The sequence below is a fragment of the Zonotrichia albicollis genome, chromosome 11 (assembly GCF_047830755.1).
Source record: "Zonotrichia albicollis isolate bZonAlb1 chromosome 11, bZonAlb1.hap1, whole genome shotgun sequence".
Taxonomy (NCBI): Eukaryota; Metazoa; Chordata; class Aves; order Passeriformes; family Passerellidae; genus Zonotrichia; species Zonotrichia albicollis.
Window position 1 is genome coordinate 2,147,833 of NC_133829.1, and position 19,114 is coordinate 2,166,946.

General features: G+C 44.2%; 1 protein-coding gene across 10 annotated transcripts in view; it reads left to right on the forward strand.

Annotated features, from left to right (window-relative positions):
* The window catches only part of MEGF11 (multiple EGF like domains 11), a 276,771-nt gene that overhangs the window by 210,048 nt on the left and 47,609 nt on the right, over nt 1-19,114 (forward strand). For all 10 annotated transcript variants that reach the window (XR_012582071.1, XM_074549142.1, XM_074549141.1 and 7 more), the window contains 3 exons: nt 10,658-10,778; nt 12,225-12,388; nt 12,792-12,894. Coding sequence is in view for 9 of the 10 variants with exons in the window: in XM_074549142.1 (XP_074405243.1) it covers nt 10,658-10,778; nt 12,225-12,388; nt 12,792-12,894 (388 nt within the window). In the remaining variant the exon portion in view is untranslated. The remainder of the gene's footprint in view (nt 1-10,657; nt 10,779-12,224; nt 12,389-12,791; nt 12,895-19,114) is intronic.

A 19,114-nucleotide genomic window follows, 5' to 3' on the forward strand; every position in this document is an offset into this window, starting at 1 on the left:
GATTGTCCCAGGTACACAAGAAGGGGTTTGCCTCAGAGTCTGCCTCCACTAATGAGAAGGTATTCACTCACACACAAAATTTATAATTTGATAAGAACTCTGAGCAAGTCCCAGGTCTTCTCTTTCTTCTTGTATTTACTTTTACTGGGCTCTGCTGCAGTTTTATTTACCCGAATAACTCCAAAGTTTTCCTAAGTGGGTCCAAAGGAACCAACTTGGTACAGAAAGCCTGAAAGCCTCTGCCTTTGTTGCTAGTTGACATATTTCATGTGTTTTATCCTTAATTGGCAATGTGGCTGTGTCAAATTGCATTTCTCTTCCTGTAGCCTCATTCAGAGCCAGTGGAGCTCAATATTCTGCTCAGACTGAGTTATTTGATCTGAATTTTGCAGAGGGATGAACTGCTTGCCAATAGCAGTGCCTCCTTTCATCTATTAGGCTTCCACATGTATATATCTTTATCCACACTATCTATGGTTCTGTGCATGAAAGTGTTGGTAGCTGACTCTCCTGGTAGCTCAAATTGCAAACTGACTTCATTAAAACCTCCTAAGGACAGGATTTAAATCACAGGTTAGTTTTGCATTTTATTTTCTGTGCAACTGTACTGTCAACGACTTTGTCTTTCACAATCAGACATGTAGAAATGAAAAATCCTGATTTTGTTTTCTTATGCCAAAGAGCAACTGCAATTTTACCAGATCTCAAACTCTTTTGCCATAGGGTTTTGATTTAGGAATCTGTGAGAGTTTGAAGGGGATCTCTCTTATCTGCCTGTGTGTGATCACCTGGTGTTTTTTTGCTTTGATCCTCTCAGCTGTGGCTCCTGCAGCCCAGCACCAAGGTTCACCACAGCTGTTGGCAGCATCAGCCCTATTCCTTTGTGTTTTCCATCCACATTGCTACTTCCATGGCTCCAGTGCTCACAGCAAGGGGCCAGTGGAGAATTCCTGCTGTTTCCAGCACTTTTAGCCCCTCCTAGACTCAGTCCTTTGGGGTGTGGACACAAGGTCAGGTGTGCACTGATGGACTGGTTTGAAGCTGTGCTTGGACATTGTCCTTAATTGCACAATACAGCTGTGGAAGGAGTCTAAAAGTTTGCAAATAATGCAAAAATATTGGGATTGTCAAGCAGTAGCAAATCTGGGGAAAGATTCCTGTTCCTGAATGACTGGGTATGTTGAAATTCAGTATTTAACAATGTGGAATAATAGATGATAGGAAAATAATGTTAAGTAAATACACAAAAAATGAGTTCTAATTTAATTCCTGCTATTCAGGGAATCACTGTGGGTAGTTTTCTGAAAAACTCAACCCCTCAATGAGTCTGAAAAACTCAAACGAATCCAGAGCGCCTGACAGAATAGTTAGAATGATCAGGATGAGAATAAAACAGGATGGAAAAGCCATTTTTTTGGTATTGTGTAAATCCATAATATATCCAAGTCTCAAATTACTGCACACAGCTCGGCTGATTCCTGCTTACAAAGGATAGAATGGAAATGGTGACAAAGATCATCTTTTATATGGAACAGTTTCTATAGAGAGTCACTCGATGAGCGGAACTCGGCTCCGCAAACAGATGGCTGAGGAGGGACACGATAGAGATCTGTGGAGCTGGGGATGGTGCACAGAACATGAACAAGGAATGGTTATTTACTATTTCTAATAACCCAGGAACAAGGGCCAACCAATTAAATGATTGCACAGCAGGTTAAAAACAAAGAGAGTGCTTTTCACAGAATGCGTAATTAAGTTGTGAAATGGCTCCCATAAAATGGGAATAACAGTGGGATGATTTTGCTTAGAGAAGGGGTCACTGAGGGTAGGGATGTGAGAGGTCTCTCACTCCATGGGGGAAGGGGAAGAAGGAATGCATTTTTGCTACTTATCAGAGTATAAGAAGTTTCCCAATTAAAAACCAGGCAGTGGGTTTGAAGCAAGCAGATAAAGATGTTTCTTCTACTTTGTATTTATAATTAAACTGTGGATCTTCTTGCCAGAAAACATCATAGAGGCTGAAGGTATAAATGATGCCTTTTATTTCCTGTTTTAGCTGATGCTCTTTTTGCAGAACTGTTCAGACTTGACAGCCAGAACCCACATTTATTATTGCAAAAATGTCAGGAGGCCACAGCTGTTTTACAAGGTGGATCTTGGACTGTGGCACTCAGGCTGTGTGGACAGACCAGAAACCATCCCAAATTTCCAGGCAAAAGTATTTCCATTAAATAGCTGGGGCAGAATCGACAGGCAGCTCTGGGTTCCCACTTGAAGGTCACTGCCTGGCACTGAAATGCTAATCTGTATTTCCAAAAAGCTCCTGTTAGCCACTGATCTGCTCTGCCCAAATCTGGGGAAGGAAATGATGGAACTGCGCACAGTGTGTCAAAATCTTTCTTTTGCCACAGTGGTAACCCCTATGCTGATGCCTTCATTTTAAAAAGGCCCAAAAAACAGGGGGTTTTGATCTTTACCAGTGTATTCAGGACTGTGGTTTGGTATTTTGATATTTAGCCACCTTCCACGCCCAGTCTGAACATGAGTAACTTGTTGGGCATGTTGGAGATGTGCCAGAGATGTACTTCTCAGGGATGCAAATAATTCCCACTAATTTGAAATAATGCACAGGATGACTGGGCCATTTTACCTCTGAGGATATTGAATTGTGATCTGGCCATGTGTTTTGGAGCATTTTAAAACAGTAGCTGATCAAAGCTGCTTATACTGAAAGCAATGATCCCCACAGATGTTTGACTCTTTGCAGCTTCCCCAGAGTTAAGTTTAAAATATTCTGAGAGTTTGCTCCCTGCCTCACCTGTATAAATCTGCAGTGGCCTTATTCCAGGTTTAAATTCCAGGTTTAAATTGCTTTAACTAGAGAGAACTTGGTTTCCCAGCTGGCCCCACATTGGACATGAGAAATCCCTCTGGTGCAGACATGATTTACCTGCCTTGATAATCTACCTGGTTTACCCAGTCTAAATCCAATTCCCTGAGTTTGGAGAGGTCCCTCCTGGATAAATGTGTTTTGTGATATTCTATTAGGTGAAAAGTGCTGACTGCATAAAAAAATATTCTTGTTCAGAGGTTGATGATCATCTTTTGTACTCTCCACACTACTTTCCTTCTGAATACATTTAATTATATGATGCTGTATTCATTGCCTTGCTGACACTAAAGGGCTCTGCAGTTAAGCCTAAATACTAAACCAGGCAGATATTCAAGTGTTGTAAAGTCAGTCTAGATTTTTTTTTTGCCAGCAAGTGCTGCCCTGATTTACAGGAAGAGGGAGGGAGGGAGGGTGGGATTTCTTGCCTGCTTTCTTTATTGAATTCTTTTTCCCTTTTTTAATAACCATGTTTAGGTAACTGGTAATGTAGGAATGGATTTTTTTAATTGCCGATAACTGACTGGTATTGGGCATAGTTTTAGTGCAAACTAGAAAACTGTTCCCTGGTGGTGAGGGGGATTATAATGCTTGCTGACAGAAATCCTGCTCAGGTTTGCTGGCTTTTAGTATGCAAAATCCAATTTTTTTAATGAAGGTTTTATTTGTGTTTGTTTTCACTGGATTTCATGAAGGGGAAAAAACCCTCCCAAAGCCAGGATTTGCTGCTTTTATTCATCAGTTTTATTGTGCCAGGGCATTGTTCCTTTTGGCCGTGTGGAGCACACTGGAGCCAAGCTGCTGGAGGGCAGGAGAGTGGTGAGATTCTGTGCACCCTCCATTGGAAAAGATGAGTTTCCAGTGGAGTCCCAGTGAGAGAGGACCCTGAGCCACCAGGCAGTGCCTGGCTCCTGAGATGCACAAATCCTTGCATCCTCCACAAAACCCCTCACAGCTGGGATTTGCTGGGCTGGAACCCATGAGCCCTGTCCAGGTAATTCCAGTTTTCCACATGCACAGTGCCCACACTGGGGGGCTGCACAAGTTCTCCCATCCTGAGAGGTTCAAATTAATCCCCAGGCAGCCAAATCCTATCCAAAGGCACTCCCAAGCTGTGACAAATGATTCCCAAGGTGCTGGGCAATGGTTTGGGAAAGGTCCCTTCTGGGAGGATGGATGGATAATTGCTGTTCTGAAACTCATTCTAGCCCAGGGACCACAGGGTGAGTACTCGTTGGTTTCTGTTTTGTTTTGTTTTTCTAAATAAAACTAACCCAAATATACTGTTAATGCATCTCAGATCCATTCTGAGGCTGTGCAGTGGGAAACAGAGGAACCCAGGCAGGGAGTGAGAGGTTCTGGGGACTGAGAGGCCAGAAATGAGAACAAATGGTCCTGGATCTTCTGTGGCCTTGATGAGGGAGTAATGTGAGTAATGCCTGTAACAGGCCACAGCAAACAAATGTGGGATTATAAAAAAAGAATCCATGAAATTTAACCAGATTTTGTACAGTTTGGAAAATAACAACTACAGTTATTTTGTGGTAACTTTTACTCCCCTCTCACTCAGAGCTCAGAGCTTTGCTAGCAAAGACTATGATCAGTAAAGTAAAATTAAATTGTATCTAATAAAGTACTGTAGGTACTTAAAATTGACATTATTTATAATATTTTGCTTACTCTCTATTTATAACAAATGAAGTTTCCATTTTGTTTGTATTCTGCTGAATACTTCTGATCCATCATCAAATTTAAGAATTAGTATCAGGCTGAGTAATTCTGGACTTGGCATTTACTGTGAAATTTACTGTATGAATTAGCATATTAGCACAAATTCAGAGGTGAAATAAAATGCTGACATCCATTTGTACAGGTTTGTAAATCCGTGTAAGGTTATAGGAAGCAAAGGGGAGGTTCTGCTCATTCCCAAAAGGATCCGTGTTGGCATCTCCGTGTTTTGCTGAGAGAGCTGCAGTGTCACCGGGGTGCAGGCTGGGGAAAGCTTTGCAGATGGCTCTTGGAGGGGTTGATGATTTCGTGAAAGACTCTGGCATTCAGGCTGCCAATGGTTCTGTCTTTGGATGAGTCATGAGCTGTAGAGTCACTTTTTTAAGGGTAGGAAAACTCTTTCCCATCCTTTCTGCCTTCCCCTGTCTTTCCCATGAAAAGGGCACAGGGAAAAGGAGATTGAATAAGATCGCTGGTGGTTTAATTTTGTCCTTTTAGATGTGTATCAAACCCCAGCACAGCTCCATCACATCGTGTTACAAGGTGGGCAAGGGAACTTTTGTCAGTGCTCGGTCACAGCAATCACCTGCACACGGAGCACTTGGCACAGGAGCCTTCCCCAAGGTTTCACTGCATTTTTTCATTAGCACCAATAATAGCCTCTGCAGGGAGTAATTAGTAACACCCAGAGGGGAGAGGAATTCTGCCAGAGGACATCATTATGTCTGGAAAACTGAAGATGCTGTGTAGTAAGGTCATGAATAAATTGTTTGAGTCCAGGGTGGAGGACAAGCCCGGTGCAAGTACAAAGTTTCCCCCTGCTGCTGATCCGCTGATGAAGAGCACAGTAATTTCCACTGAACACCATTAAGGAAATTAGTTTGTTCTGACAGTTTGTGTTGCTGGATACCATATGTTTACCTTGAGGGAATGTTTGTGGAGAACCACTTTGGGTTAATTGTAAATGTCACAATTAAATAAGTAAATATAGAGGAGTGTGTCTGTGATGTGCATCAGTGCACAGCCACCATGTCCCAGCACGCCGGTGTCCCACGTGCTGTGTGTACACAGAAATACACATTTGTAGGTGCTAAATCCATAGTGATCAGCTTATCTGGACACACAGGCCCCAGGTACAAACAGCAGCTGCCCTTGGCCTCCCTGATCTGCGGATCAGCACGCACAGGAGCCTCTGCCCTTCTTTCCACCCAGTGCTCTGGGCAGCGAGCTGGAGCATCCCTGGGCTGGAGCCAGGGGCTGCTCCTCTGATTCCCCTGCCCAGCCTGGCGAGCAGGGGGCGAGGAGGGATCAGAGGGGGTGTTAGGAATCTCTGATTAGCTGGAGTCCCACTGCACATTACCAAAGGTTCCAGGATTTGCCTTTCAGCGCTGTCAGTCGCCCCCAGTAACCTGTGGGAGTTGAGGAATTTCAGCACCTCGGCAGATTAAGCCTCCAGAGCAAAGCTGTCACCCAGGTCTTTGTCATGCAAACTTGAGGCCAGGTTCAATAACATCCTGTTCCTCTTCTGCATTGCGGAAGCCTTGAAAATTGATTTTCTGTTTTGCCACTGAGTTCAGTGGAACCAGACTTCAGCCCTCCAAGGGAATTGTATTCCTGTAGATTGTAGCTACTTCTGAAATCCTTAATTTCACATCCTTAAATAGCAAACTTTGTGACAGACCAGGTGTGGGTGCAAACTTTGCTGGATGTTGTTGACCACTGCTGCTGGGTTATTAACTCTGTTTATGGTCTGGGATACCCTTTTTTTTCCCTTTCAAAATGCATTTCACAGACTTGAAGTCCTAATCCAAAATGCACAGGAATAAATACAAATTTGTGTATTGATCACCAGAAAACGATTTTTAAGGGAGTTGATCACTGCTCATAGCAGGAATGCATTTTTAAAAGAAACAAGAACTGTAACATTAATCCAGGGAAAACAGTTTCTGAAGCAGCCTGAGCTTGTTAACACAGCCAACACCTAAGGCAGCATTGTGTCTTTAAGCTCTACTAATATTGAACAATAATAATTTTGGTGGAGGAAAATCTTCCCCTCTCCCTGAACAGAAACAAGACAGATTATTGACTGCCATCTAGAAAGATGGATGCTGTGGCCCTCGGAGTCTATTAATATTTGATGCTGATGGATGTGAGCTGGCAGCCTGAGTTATTAATGGAGTTTGGTTCCTTGGACCTCACCCTCAATCCATGGGGGAGGATTAACCATAACGAGAACTGGATGCCCAAAGCTCTCAGGGGGCTGGGAAGGGCTGTCAGTTCCAGCAAAAATGGGTGTTTGTGAAGCGTTTACAGGCATGGAAAGTCATAGGTGGGGCTGCTCAGGTCACTGCTGCCATCCATTCTGATTTCAGGGGGACTTTTAGGGTCCCAGGAGTTGTAGCTTCCCTCCTGTATCTTTGCCGTGTTAGCGTGCTCCCCTCAGGTGTGGATTTCAAACACGAAGAGGCTCAGAGGGAATTTCTGAGCAGGGGTGAGGTGTGGGACACCGTGTCCTTGGTGGCACTGAGGTGGCCTCTCCCAGGCCGGGGTGATGCAGAGCAGAGAGCAGGAATGTGCTGCTCCACACAGAGCAGGGCACTTCCCACAGCTGGCCCTGACCCCACACTCCCTAAAGAGAATTTCCATTGTTTATGTTAAAGTCAGGTTTGACCCCTGAAATTAGAATTAATGCAGTGGAGAGATTTGGGGGTTTATTTTTATAAGATGGCCCTTCTAAGTGAAAATATTGAAAATGAAACACCTTTGAAAGTTTGTGATGTCCATATGGGTCATTCTGATTTGGAACATAGAGATGGAAAATGCCAAGTTATTTATAGCTCAATTTCCTAATATAGCTTTAACATTTCCAGGGCTATATGTTTGATTGAATTAGCTGCTCCTTCCTAGCATGGATACCACATCCAGGCATTGCACTATCCTCATTAACCTCCCAATCTTAATAGAAAAAAAAAAAGAATAATCAACATAAGGAGCACAGCTGTTGATTAATTTTACTAAATAGGATAGAAATATAAAGTACCATATTGCAAGAGTGAAGATTCAATACACACAATTTGAAATCAGTTTATTAGAATGTATAACTCATTAACAGCTGGATGCATACACTGCAGCATTATCCACTCAGGCAGGTGGTGAGAGGCAGGTGGAATTTACATATCTTTAACAGTACCTGAATGCATTTCATTTCAGAGGTCATTCTCCCAAATCAAGTTCAAAATGTTAATAACAAGGTGTGCATTTATAATTAATAAAATCTTAGAGCCAGTGCTATAGTTCAAGTGCATTTTCCTCTTATGTAATTAAGAAGTTAAGTGTATTTGGCAGTTGTCACTCAGAGAGCTCTGAAGGTCTCACTTGTCAAACCTGGGGATAGAAATCTCATTAAACCAGGTGGGGTTTTTTTCAGTTAAGGTTTGTTTGCAAAGTATGTGAGTGGATGGTGGGCAGCCAGAGTGTCCAGCTCTGTCAGTCCATAAAGCCAAGTACATTAAAGCAAATGCCAACACTCAAAGGCTTGGAACAAACAGCCTGATGTTCACCTCGTGAGAATCACAGAATCTTTAAGGTTGGAAAAGGCCTCAAAGACCACCAAGTCAACAATCAACCAGCACCACCACTGTGTTCACCACTAAATCATGTCCTCAAGTGACACATCCACATGTTTTTGTAAGATTTCAGAAATTTCCACCACTTCCCTGGGCAGCCTGTTCCAATGCTGGACAGCCCTTCCTGTGAAGAAATTTTCCCTAATATCCAATCTAAACCTCCCTTGGTGCAACTTGAGGCCATTTCCTCACCTTATTGTCCTGTCACTTGTTACCTGAGAGAAGAGACTGACGCCCACCTCACTGCAACCCTTTTTCAGGGAGTTGTACCCCTTTCCTTTGGGATAATCCAAAGTGATTACAGAGAACCAGTGAATCCAGCTGGGGAGCACTGCCCCCAACACCAGCTGCTCTGTGGTCACAGAACTTCAGCTGAGACACTGGAAATCCTCCTGCTGCCTCCAGCCCTGGCCCAGATGGTGTTTGAGAGGTGTCAGGATGTGGGGATGTGGTTTTGGAGTGATTGATGGTTGGGCTGGATGATCTTCAGTCTCTCTAACCCTGATGATTCTGTGGTTCTGTGGTTGGTTAATGTGGCTCCCCAAGGGGTATTTTAACTCCACATCACTCTGCTCCCCTTTCCTTTTCAAAGGAATTTTCTTTTCCTTCTGGATCACTAGTTCAAATCCAGATAAGGTCAGTTGTCATAGAAATTATTAGCAGTACCAGCAGTTCTGTGTAGTACATGAAATGAGTTGGGAGTTTCATTCACACAGGATAAGGGTTCCTAAGTGGCACTAATTGGCTGTCTAATTGTCACACACAGGAGAAAGGCAGAGGATTGATTAGGCGTGGAGGCTGAATGCCCCTCTGCCAGCCCGGGTTCCTGGAGCTCATTGCATAGGCATGCTGGCAGGGTAATGAGGGGCAGCCTGCTTTGGATTTGCTGCCTGTCAAGGCAGCATCTTTTCCTGCCAGGCCTTTGCAGGGACACTTGTTTTACTCCACCAAGGTCAAAGATAGCATCTTTTACAAACAGTGCCTTCACTCAAAAATCAGAGACTTGCAGGATTTACTTGGGAGCAGTATATTTTAACTGTTTCATTTCCTTCCCCCTGCAACAAATTTTTTTCTAAAAGGTCTAAAATAGGATGAGTCACACTGGTGTGAGGCAGAACTGCTCCAGCAAAGCAGATGGGGGTTTATGGTGCTCAGAAATCTGTTCATATTTCCTTGTGCTGTCTGGGTGTCTGCTGTGTGATATACAGGCTCCTGGAGGAACTTGTCACAGCATAGGGAAGCTGACATGGTGCACATTTCACTCCTGATAAATGGATCCTCCTATCAAACACTGAAGCCTCTCACCTGCAAAAATACATTTTGACCAATGTCTTTTCCCCTGAGCTATGGTACGGGTCACACCATGCAATGGAGCTACTTTTAACTTGTAGTAGGTTCACTTTCCCTGGCATAGAACTAAATTATTTAAGTTTGACTCACCGAAGTAGTAAATTTAGGAGCTAATTTGCAATGTGAAAGTCAGGATTACACACAGAGGAAAAGGAAGCCAAAATACCTTGTGTATGTTAATGTGTAGACCCAGCTGTGGGACTCAGTAAGTTTACTAAGGCTTAAACCTCAATTAGTGAGGTTAAACCACAATTGCTTTAAACCTTATTGTGCTCACATTTTAATTCCCTTGTTGTATCAGATGAACAGTATTAGTAAGAACTGTGTCTATCCTTTCAACCACACAAGCTGATCAGTGCATACAGCACACCAGAATGTAGTGTTAGAGCATTCTGTATTCCTTTAAAATATAATTATTTATTCTCCTTTCCCTCCTTTTGCCCACACCTGGAGCAGAAAGAGGACAGAGCCCACGTTTCTGTGTTCTGCTGTGTGCCTCCTGTCTCTGACACACGCATCACTCCTGGTCTGCCTTCCTCCTAAAGTCACAATCTCATGCAAATTAATTGAAAACAAATGCAGGTACCAGCTACACATCAAAAAGCTCTGATGCACCTGCCATGTCATTTTCCTCTCTGCCAACCTGTGGAAGATGAGATGTACGAGATCCTTTTGGTTTTTAACAACCCTATTCTTAGAATATATTTTCCAAGAACCGCAGAGCAATCTCTGCACGGTTTCAGACTGTATATTTTGTGATTAGTGCTTCGTAAGTGATGTTTTGCTTAATGATCTAACATCTGCTCTAGGAGGTTTGTTTTTGTAACTTCCCCACCTCCTGCTGAATGAATGCCAGAAACTTGTCCCTTTCCTCCAAGTCAATCAAAGCACTAATTGCATCATAATCATGGGAAGCAGCGGTGACTGCTCAAGTGCTGAAGGCTCAGCAATCAACTCACAACACTCTGCTCACTGTTCAGAGAGAGAAAGCTTCCCTGTGCCGAGCTGGGAATTTCCTGCATGCCAGATCTCTTCAGCTGACTCTGGCTTTTGTGGGTTGCAGGGAGATGACTGCACCATTCCCTGCATGGCAGGGACCTACGGCACCAACTGCTCCTCGGTCTGCAACTGCAAGAACGACGGCACTTGTTCCCCTGTGGACGGGCTGTGCTACTGCAAAGAAGGTAAACAAAATTCACATTTAACAGCTCCCTGCCATCCATGCCTGTCCCCTTTGAAAGTGGCACAGCTTGCCGTCAGGAACTTCACCATTTTCTTGTCCTCCCAGGTATCCCAGCTCAACAGGAGCTGGACTGCAAGTCCAGTCTCTGCCCTGAGCAGGGGCCGGACTTCCCTGCTCTGCTGCAGAAGCATGCCACAGAACTGGGTGTGGGGGCAGAAACACTGCTCCTCCCAGGGGAAGTGCAGAACAATCCTCTGGCTGCAGGGTTTTTAGGCCTTTGCTGCCCTGTTTCTCCCAGGTTCCAAAGCCACTGGGCACAGGAGTGGAGGGAGTTTCTTGCCTGTGTGTCCTGCAGCCCCTGGCACTGGGCTCTGCCTGGCCTTGGTCATCCCCACCAGCCCTGACCTGACTCCTGCCTGCCCATCCCCACCTTGGGCTGGTCCCATTCCTGCTGCCCTGGGCTCCTGGCTCATCCCAGCTGCCGGCCCTGCCCTTGGGCACTGTGGGGTGGGCCCTGGCTCTCTGCCCTTGCTGCCATCCTCCTGTACCCTGACATGGTGACACCCCAGCTTTGTGCAAGTGTCCTCTGTCTCCTGTGCTAGCACAGGGTTCAGGATGTGGCTCTCATTTATTTGGGGAAATAAGAAGTCTTGCCTGCTCCAAGGTGACTGACACCTTTTCTTGCCACACATGTCCATAATTCCCTCCTGGATGTGGTGGTGAGCACATCCCATGGATCCAGTGACCACCTGAGAATTCCTCCACTGCTTCATGGCACAGCAGCTCTTCTGTTCCCCCAAAATCCCAACATGAGCTATGCCTCTATGACATACATAGGCCCTAAAACAGAAGTGAGGCAAATAACCATAAAATCTGGCATTTCAAACATGAATTAATGGATCACTGTAGAACCCCATTTAATGAGGGTGTATAAACCATGAGTTACTGCTCAACTCCATGACACAGAGCTGCAGTGTAATGAAAGTCATTGTGCTCCTGGTAGTTAAAATTTGAGCCTTAATGGCTAGAAATGATGGCACTGGTCTTATTTTAGGTGTAATAGCTGCTTTATATTAAATAGCATTCTCAGAAAAAGGAAGGGAAAAAAAGAGGTAAGAAACAGGCTGCATCACATGGAAAGTTCTTGCAGTCCTGTAGGTCAGAAGGTCTCCAGCCTGACAGACAGGAACTGTCCCAGGAGTTCCCAGAAAGGCATCAGACACCTAAATCTGGTTACAGCCAAGGCTGTTATGCCTCCATGTGTGTGTAGAGATGCTGGGAGATGGAGCTGGGAGGTCACAATGGAAGGGTCAGTCTTTGACCCCAAGTTAGTCTTAATGTACACCAAGAAACTGGTCCTAGAAGCAAAGAGCTGCAGCTTGCCAGCTGCCTGTCCCTCTGTTTTCATGAAAACATCCCAGATGCTGTTTCTCCCCTGTTTCCTTAGGGTGGCAAGGAGTGGATTGCTCTATTCCCTGCTCAAGTGGAAGCTGGGGCCTGAACTGTAACCAGACGTGTTCCTGCAGCAATGGAGCGTCCTGCAGGCCAGCTGATGGCTTCTGCCTCTGCTCCCCAGGATGGCAGGGGGAGTTCTGTGACCAGCCTTGTCCTGTGAGTGCAAATCACAATTTGGGGTGGTTTGCCACCCCCTTAAATCACAGTCCCCATAGCTCTGCTGAACAGAGAGCAGGGGAGGAGCTCAATTTGTCTGTGATGTGTGAGGAAATCAAGTGTAAATAACAGATTGGGGTTCTAGCAGTCAACTGGATGTATTATACTTTGCATTGTATTTTATCAGAGCTATTGCTGTGTTATCTGCAGTTTCTTGAATGTCATTTTTTAAAGTGATTCCTCATTTGGTTCTGTATAGAAACATTAGGCACTGAGTTTCTGTCTTCTCTGTATGTTAATTTAAAAAATGCAACTCAGCATTAAGAGGGACGTGATAGATGATTTTGCACATTTCAGAACAAAAAGCTGATCACTGAGAGGGTTTTTATTTCTGTTCTTGAAGGATGGAACATATGGCCTTAATTGCAGTGAGCGTTGTGACTGCAACCACGCGGACGGGTGTGACCCTGTCACCGGCTACTGCTGCTGCCTTGCAGGCTGGACAGGTAATCCAGCAACTCCCTTGGGGCTCTGGTTCATTTGGGGGTTTGGGGGCTTGGGCTGGCTTGGTTTGCTTTGCTATTGCATCAGTTATAGCCCTGGACTTGTGACTGCAAAATTCTAAATAATAGGTTGAGACAAGATCAGCTGAACTTGCCCGTATTTAAATCACTCGCGATGGTGACAATAATTGGCATTCATTAAATTTGTATTCAGATGAGTTGAAGATGGCTCCAAACCTGCAGCCAGATGTTAGCCTTCTGTAAAAGCATCCTCAGGAGGGATGCAGATCATCCATAATCCTGCAGAGTTTTTCTCCTTGAACTGCCCTTCCCACAGGGGTGCAGTTGTGGATGGTGAATCCCAGGACCATCATACCTGGGATGCAGACAGGGCATTTCTGATGAGTCATTACAGCTGCTCCAACATACAAAACTCTGCATTTTCCCATTTTCCAATGGTTCTTGTCACAGGGTAGTTGCAGAGAGAAGATTAATGCTGGTTTGACCGAGCTTTTGTGATTACACAGCAACAGAGAGGAATATTCAGTGAAGTTGGAGAGTCCAGGCTGGAGTTCTCAGCACAATTAGACCTGCACTTGACTCCACACTGATGTTCTCTTTCCAGCTTTTGACAGCAGTAGGGGGCAAGTTATTGACCCAACCATTTCACACTTTGCTGCCTAAAATGCTGGTTAATCTCTCTCTGCTCTCTGTTGAGGCCCTGGGTGGAAATAAAGTTATGTTCCATACACTGCAGAACCACCAGTGGCACTGACAGTCAAAATGCATTTATATTAACAGCAAGTCATTTGGAAAATTTAATTGTTTTTCAAACAAGTACAAGTTGAGAGGATGCAGGAGCAAGGCAGGCTGATCAGGGAACCAGCATTTGGGATAGTGTCACCTTTCCCATTGATTTATGCCTTAAACCAACACACACCTTCTGTTTCTGTTGGAGAGGATATCCCACAGCAGCCCAGCTCCCAGGAGCACAAAGCAAAAGCAATGAAATTATGCCTAAAACATACAATGGAAATAATCTTTAAATAATTAAATAAAATGTAAAAATACTAAGTTCTACATATTGTGTACAGCAAAGCTACTTTTCTAAGATACTGGGCATGCAACCCTGAAATGGATATTTTTCCCCCAAGAAAATCCATTTTATAAGCTCACTTGCATCCCCTCCTTCATTCTCTTGCCTTCCTCACTGGCTGGGCAGCATTTATCTTTCTCTGAACCTCCTTGCCATCAATATATCCATCTATCAGGCTTTAAAACTCTACTGTTCATTATTGATGATCAGCAAAGAAAAGCTGCTAGATTTTCCTGTAGTCACTGTGAGCTTCTTCAAGGGAAAAAAATGGCTTTTAAAAGTAGAGTAATTTGAAGAGAGATATTTATATACACCTACTCTAAAAGTTTATTACACATGTTCTGGATGTAGCATTCCAGAGGAAACTGCAGGGACTGACCTTTGCAGACAATGCAGACTGAAGGTGTGGCTTTTTCTCAAAGGCATTTGCAGCAAATACTTTGTGCTTACTGCCATGCACACCTGTAAATGGACATTAAATGCAGATACGAATTAATGAAAGGTAAGAATAATTTTTGATATACTTCTTTTAATTTCCATATTGGGCAAGGTAAATGTATTTTAACTTGGAGGGGGTTTGCTGCAGCCCAAGGACTTTATCTCTCAGTGTGCTCCTGCAGTTCTGGAATTCTCCTCAGGATCACATTTCAGGAAGGAAAATATTGTATCCCTATTTGAGACCAGGTTGGAGTTGAACAGTGACAGGGCTCTGTAAGGTGGAAATGTTGATAGACAGAACCAACACGTGTTTTGTCAATTCTGTTCCAATGTTTTTTCCACTTGGCTTGGCACCAGACACAAGGATAAATTCTGCTCCTACCAGTTTGAAAGTATGTCATTTAAGAAACTCTTCAGCTAGATAATTATATTTTCATATTAAGGAGTATGGCATCAGTGAAAGATTAATCTTATCTGCAGTTGTTGTGAACTGGGCCATGATGTGTATTGCAGTGCATTTTATTAATATGAGGTGATAAATAATTCAGGCTGAAATTTTTGCTTTCTGATTTTGGTACTAATTAGGCATGGCCTGAAAAATATCAGAAAAGTTCAGGATCACGGAACTTCTGAAGGTTCTCCTGCCCACTCACACCAAACAGAGAATTCACGTGGCTTTCTGATCCTAATAGCCACAAACTTCATCTGAAACAGCATATTCTGTATGTTCATCCCAGACCTGGGACTCCCTCTTGATGTCTGTGTTTTATGTAAAGATCAAGGGGAAGATTGAACCCATTTTCTTTAAAGTGGTTTCAAGATGCTACTGATATAAACCTTCAGGGACTGATAGATGGTAAGAGCATGGAGGAGGACTGGCAAAAGAAGGAAAAAGTCATGTCCAGAGCAGCACACAATGTAAGGTAATAGCACTCTACCATCCTTTTATTCTGTCATGACTGCCACCCAAGACTATTATTCAGGACAATGACCTTCTGTGGACACCAGCTGGGGGAAGGTAATTTTCAGGAGCTGAGTGTCCCTGGCAGATGGGAAGATGATGGAGAGATCCCCAGGTCTCGAGCAGGAGCTCACAAAGCTGTGCAAACCAGCTGGGAGCATAAATAAGCACAGAGGCAGCAATCTGCACATCCCCTCCCTGCAGCTCTGTGGGAATGTCACCTGTGCAGCCACAGCCAGGGGCTGGGTCAGCTCTGGGGACACTTGTACCTGGTGTCCCTGCTGCCAATCCCAGCCAAGGGGCACCTGGTGCCACCAATGGCTTTGGAGAGAGCTCAGCAAGAGCAGAAGCCCAAAACTACATTGGCAAAATGCTCTCGTGGTAAAAACAAAGTGAAACTTGTTGAAATGTTGGCCAAAATCAGATCTGTGACCTGCTGATGCCATGCAGAGCTGAATTTCCCTCCACAAGAAGGAAATGTGGGATGCAGTGACACTGAGGGCTCAGCCTTGCACTGGAAGGAGTTCTCCAGGTTGGACTTGTGTAACTTCATGTATACAAACAGTGCCCTGGAAATCCAAACAAGAGGTGCTCACATCTGGTGCTGGGTTAAAAAGGAAAGGTCTTGCTCTCAGAGGACTGAGTCTTGATTGTTCAGGCTGTTTTTTCAGCATTAATAAGGCTCTCTTTCCCCACCTTTGCTGTGCGTTTTAGGTACAGACCCTTCTGTGCTTGCAGCTCTGTGTGTGTCCACAGATCCCTCAGAGCTCCCAACACACCAGACATTTGTGGAAGAGGTGTTACTTTATGTACACTCAGGTTGAAATGAAAATGCTCAGTGCTAATTACATTTGGTTAATTAGGGATCCTGCACACACCGAATCCACAGAGGGGATGGACACACAGAAATGCTGCATGGTAGAGCAGCCCCTGGAAGTCCTTTGCAACAAACAGGTCCTGGGGAAGCAGGATGAGTCTCATCTGTCCCAGGTGCAACCTCCTCTCCTGGGTGTTCAAGCAACAAGGTTATAAATTTCAGTTAGGCTCCTCTTAATTTCATTTAGGCTCCTCTCAATCACCAATCTGAAAGTGGACAGGAAAGGAGCAGCTGCCCTGGTGGCCTTGCTGGGTGAGCAGGATGACAGTGCTGCTGTGGCAGTGTAATGCTGAGGCTCTGGAGATGACAGCTCCAGCTGCATCCCCTGTGGGATGCGGGATGAACTTCAAACCCCTCAGCTTGGTCCCACCTCAGGCAGCTGCTGGCAGCAGGTTTTGTACCAGAAATGGCTTCCTTACAGATTCCAGCTGGCTGAAACTGTGTAGCCTTTAGCTGCTTCCCTCAGTAATCCCTCAATAATTAAATTAGAGCTGCTGGCCTGGAGGTGCTTGACCAGAGCCAGGTGAGGCTCCCTGGGGAGGCAGACCCAGGCATTGCCCATCCTGCCCCCAAGACCCAAGTCCATCCATTTTCCCAGTCCCAGGCTGATCCCAGAAGCAGAGCCACAGGCCTGGCTCATCGTGCTGAGCTCTGCTGCTCCCTGGGATCAGCCAATTGTCCAGGTTAATTGTGGCACTGTGTGCCTTGTTACACTTTCAGCTCTTACACTGGCTTTAAATGGGAAATGATCTACAGAGGGATAGATTCCACTCCTCTAAATGCTAAGGTCAGTTAAAATCCTGTTTATCTCAATTCCTTTAATCTGAAATGCTGTCTTATCTGCATCTTGTTCTGCCTTTTTTCCTGTGTGGTGCTCTGGATTTGCAGAGCTGCTGTGGTGATGGAATCTCAGCTCCCCACTGAGCTGGGGCACCCAGAGGCTTCTCTCAGTACCCAAAGCCAAAGTTTATTCGCTATATTTTAACATCCCAAAGATGTGTGGGGAAAATTAGCCTGGTGCTGTAGATATGAGATGGAGAACATAAAAGTGTGCATCCCATAGTTAATCATAAAAGAAGCCCATATAGATTTTCCTTAATTAATCAGGATGGCAAACACAGGTATGCAAATGATGCATGCTGCTGAGGAACAAACATCTTATTACCTTGGTGCTTTACACCTTCAGGCTTCATTCCTGGCTCATGAGAGCTGCCTCCCTCTTTGCTGTGAAAATCAAAATACACATTTCAGTATCTTTTACAACCTCAGTAACCTTCCCACAGTGCCAGAACACAGCCCCTGATGGTCCCTGCTGGTGCCCAGCCCCAGCACAGAGGCTGTGGGGCTCTGGAGCTGCAGGATTCCCACCTGTGGGCTGGGAGGGGCTGCTGGGCACAGCCCAGGGCAGCTCCAGGGGACCAGGCTGCAGGGCTGGGAACATTTGCAGGCTGGCAGTGACATCTGCACTGTCACTCAAACACAGAAACATGTTTCTTGCCTCCTGTGGACACATTAATTCAGGAAAACTGATAAGCCTGTTACTCAAGGGAAAGCCTTTTTGAATTTTAAAGGAGCACTGACCACTTTGACGAGGAGCTTTAAGGTATTTTTAACTTCACTTTCTCTAGTTCTTTGCAAGGAGGTGAAAAATCCTTGAAGAAAAAACCCATGCTTTCCATGAAATGTATTTTGTTTGTACTAATATGATTTTCTTTCATTGCAGCTATATCCAATTTATAATCTCAGGGCCAGATCCTGTCCTCAGCTGTACTGGGTTGAAGCCTAAATAATTCTCTTGTCATTAGTAGATCAACCTCACCTATGTGATGATAAAACTGGGAGCTGGTTTTCTATGCCTATTTCAAACCAGAAAAAAAAAATCTAGGACTTGTTTCATGCCCCTGCAGCTTTTTAGCTAAAGATCCAGAGTGGTTTAGAATTCACAATGTCGTGGGTTGACTTTTTTTTCCCATCAGATTGTTTCGTACCATTGGTTTGTAAGACAGAGCCTAAAATACCAGAATGGAGCAATAGAAAGTTCCTATTAAACATGCATTTTCTAGATGTCTAGTCCCATTATCTACATCGTATTTTGCATTTATCACTTCTGGCAGTCTTATCCCAGATTTTTAAATTAATAATTTATTTCTGTGATTATTCTGTATCCTTACATTAGCTTTAAATGGACAGGAAAACTAGAAATTTCTAGAGTCAGTCTAAAATGGTGCATTTTAGCCTCTCTCTTGGCCTCTGCCTTTCCAGTGTGAAAATCTTTTCCATATGAAAGGTGTGCTTACTCTCTGGATTCCACAAGTGCCCTTTAGTCTATGAATGTAAGATAAGCTTATTAGAAATTAGCTTTAATTTTTCATTGACTTAATTTCAAGTGAGTTGATAAGATTTTAATGTCAGGCTGTGCTTAAAAATTCTCTCTTTGACAGGAACCTTTAAGGATGGTTCCTGCTGATATAGGGCTAATTTTCAAAAATATGAATTCTGAAGTTATATCAAAGATTTCATTGATGTCCTGACATTAATTATGTCTGTGCCTTCCTTGGCAGGTGTCTGGGGGGTTCCTGATTTTCATCTGAGTGAGGTTTAGTTGTGTTTGTCCTGTGACAGATTTTGTATCCATTTCACCTTTGGTGAAATCAGTTGGATTTTTGCCACTCCTTAAGTGGGAGTTGGATCAGACCCTCAGACTATAATTAGCAGCTGCAGTAAGGCTACTGCTAAACTTCAGCATGTATGCAAATCATTGCAGCAATAATCTTATAAACGGAAGATGCACAAGTTTGTTTATCTTTGTATTTATTTTTGGGTTTAATTTTGCTTAATAAAGGACAGCTTT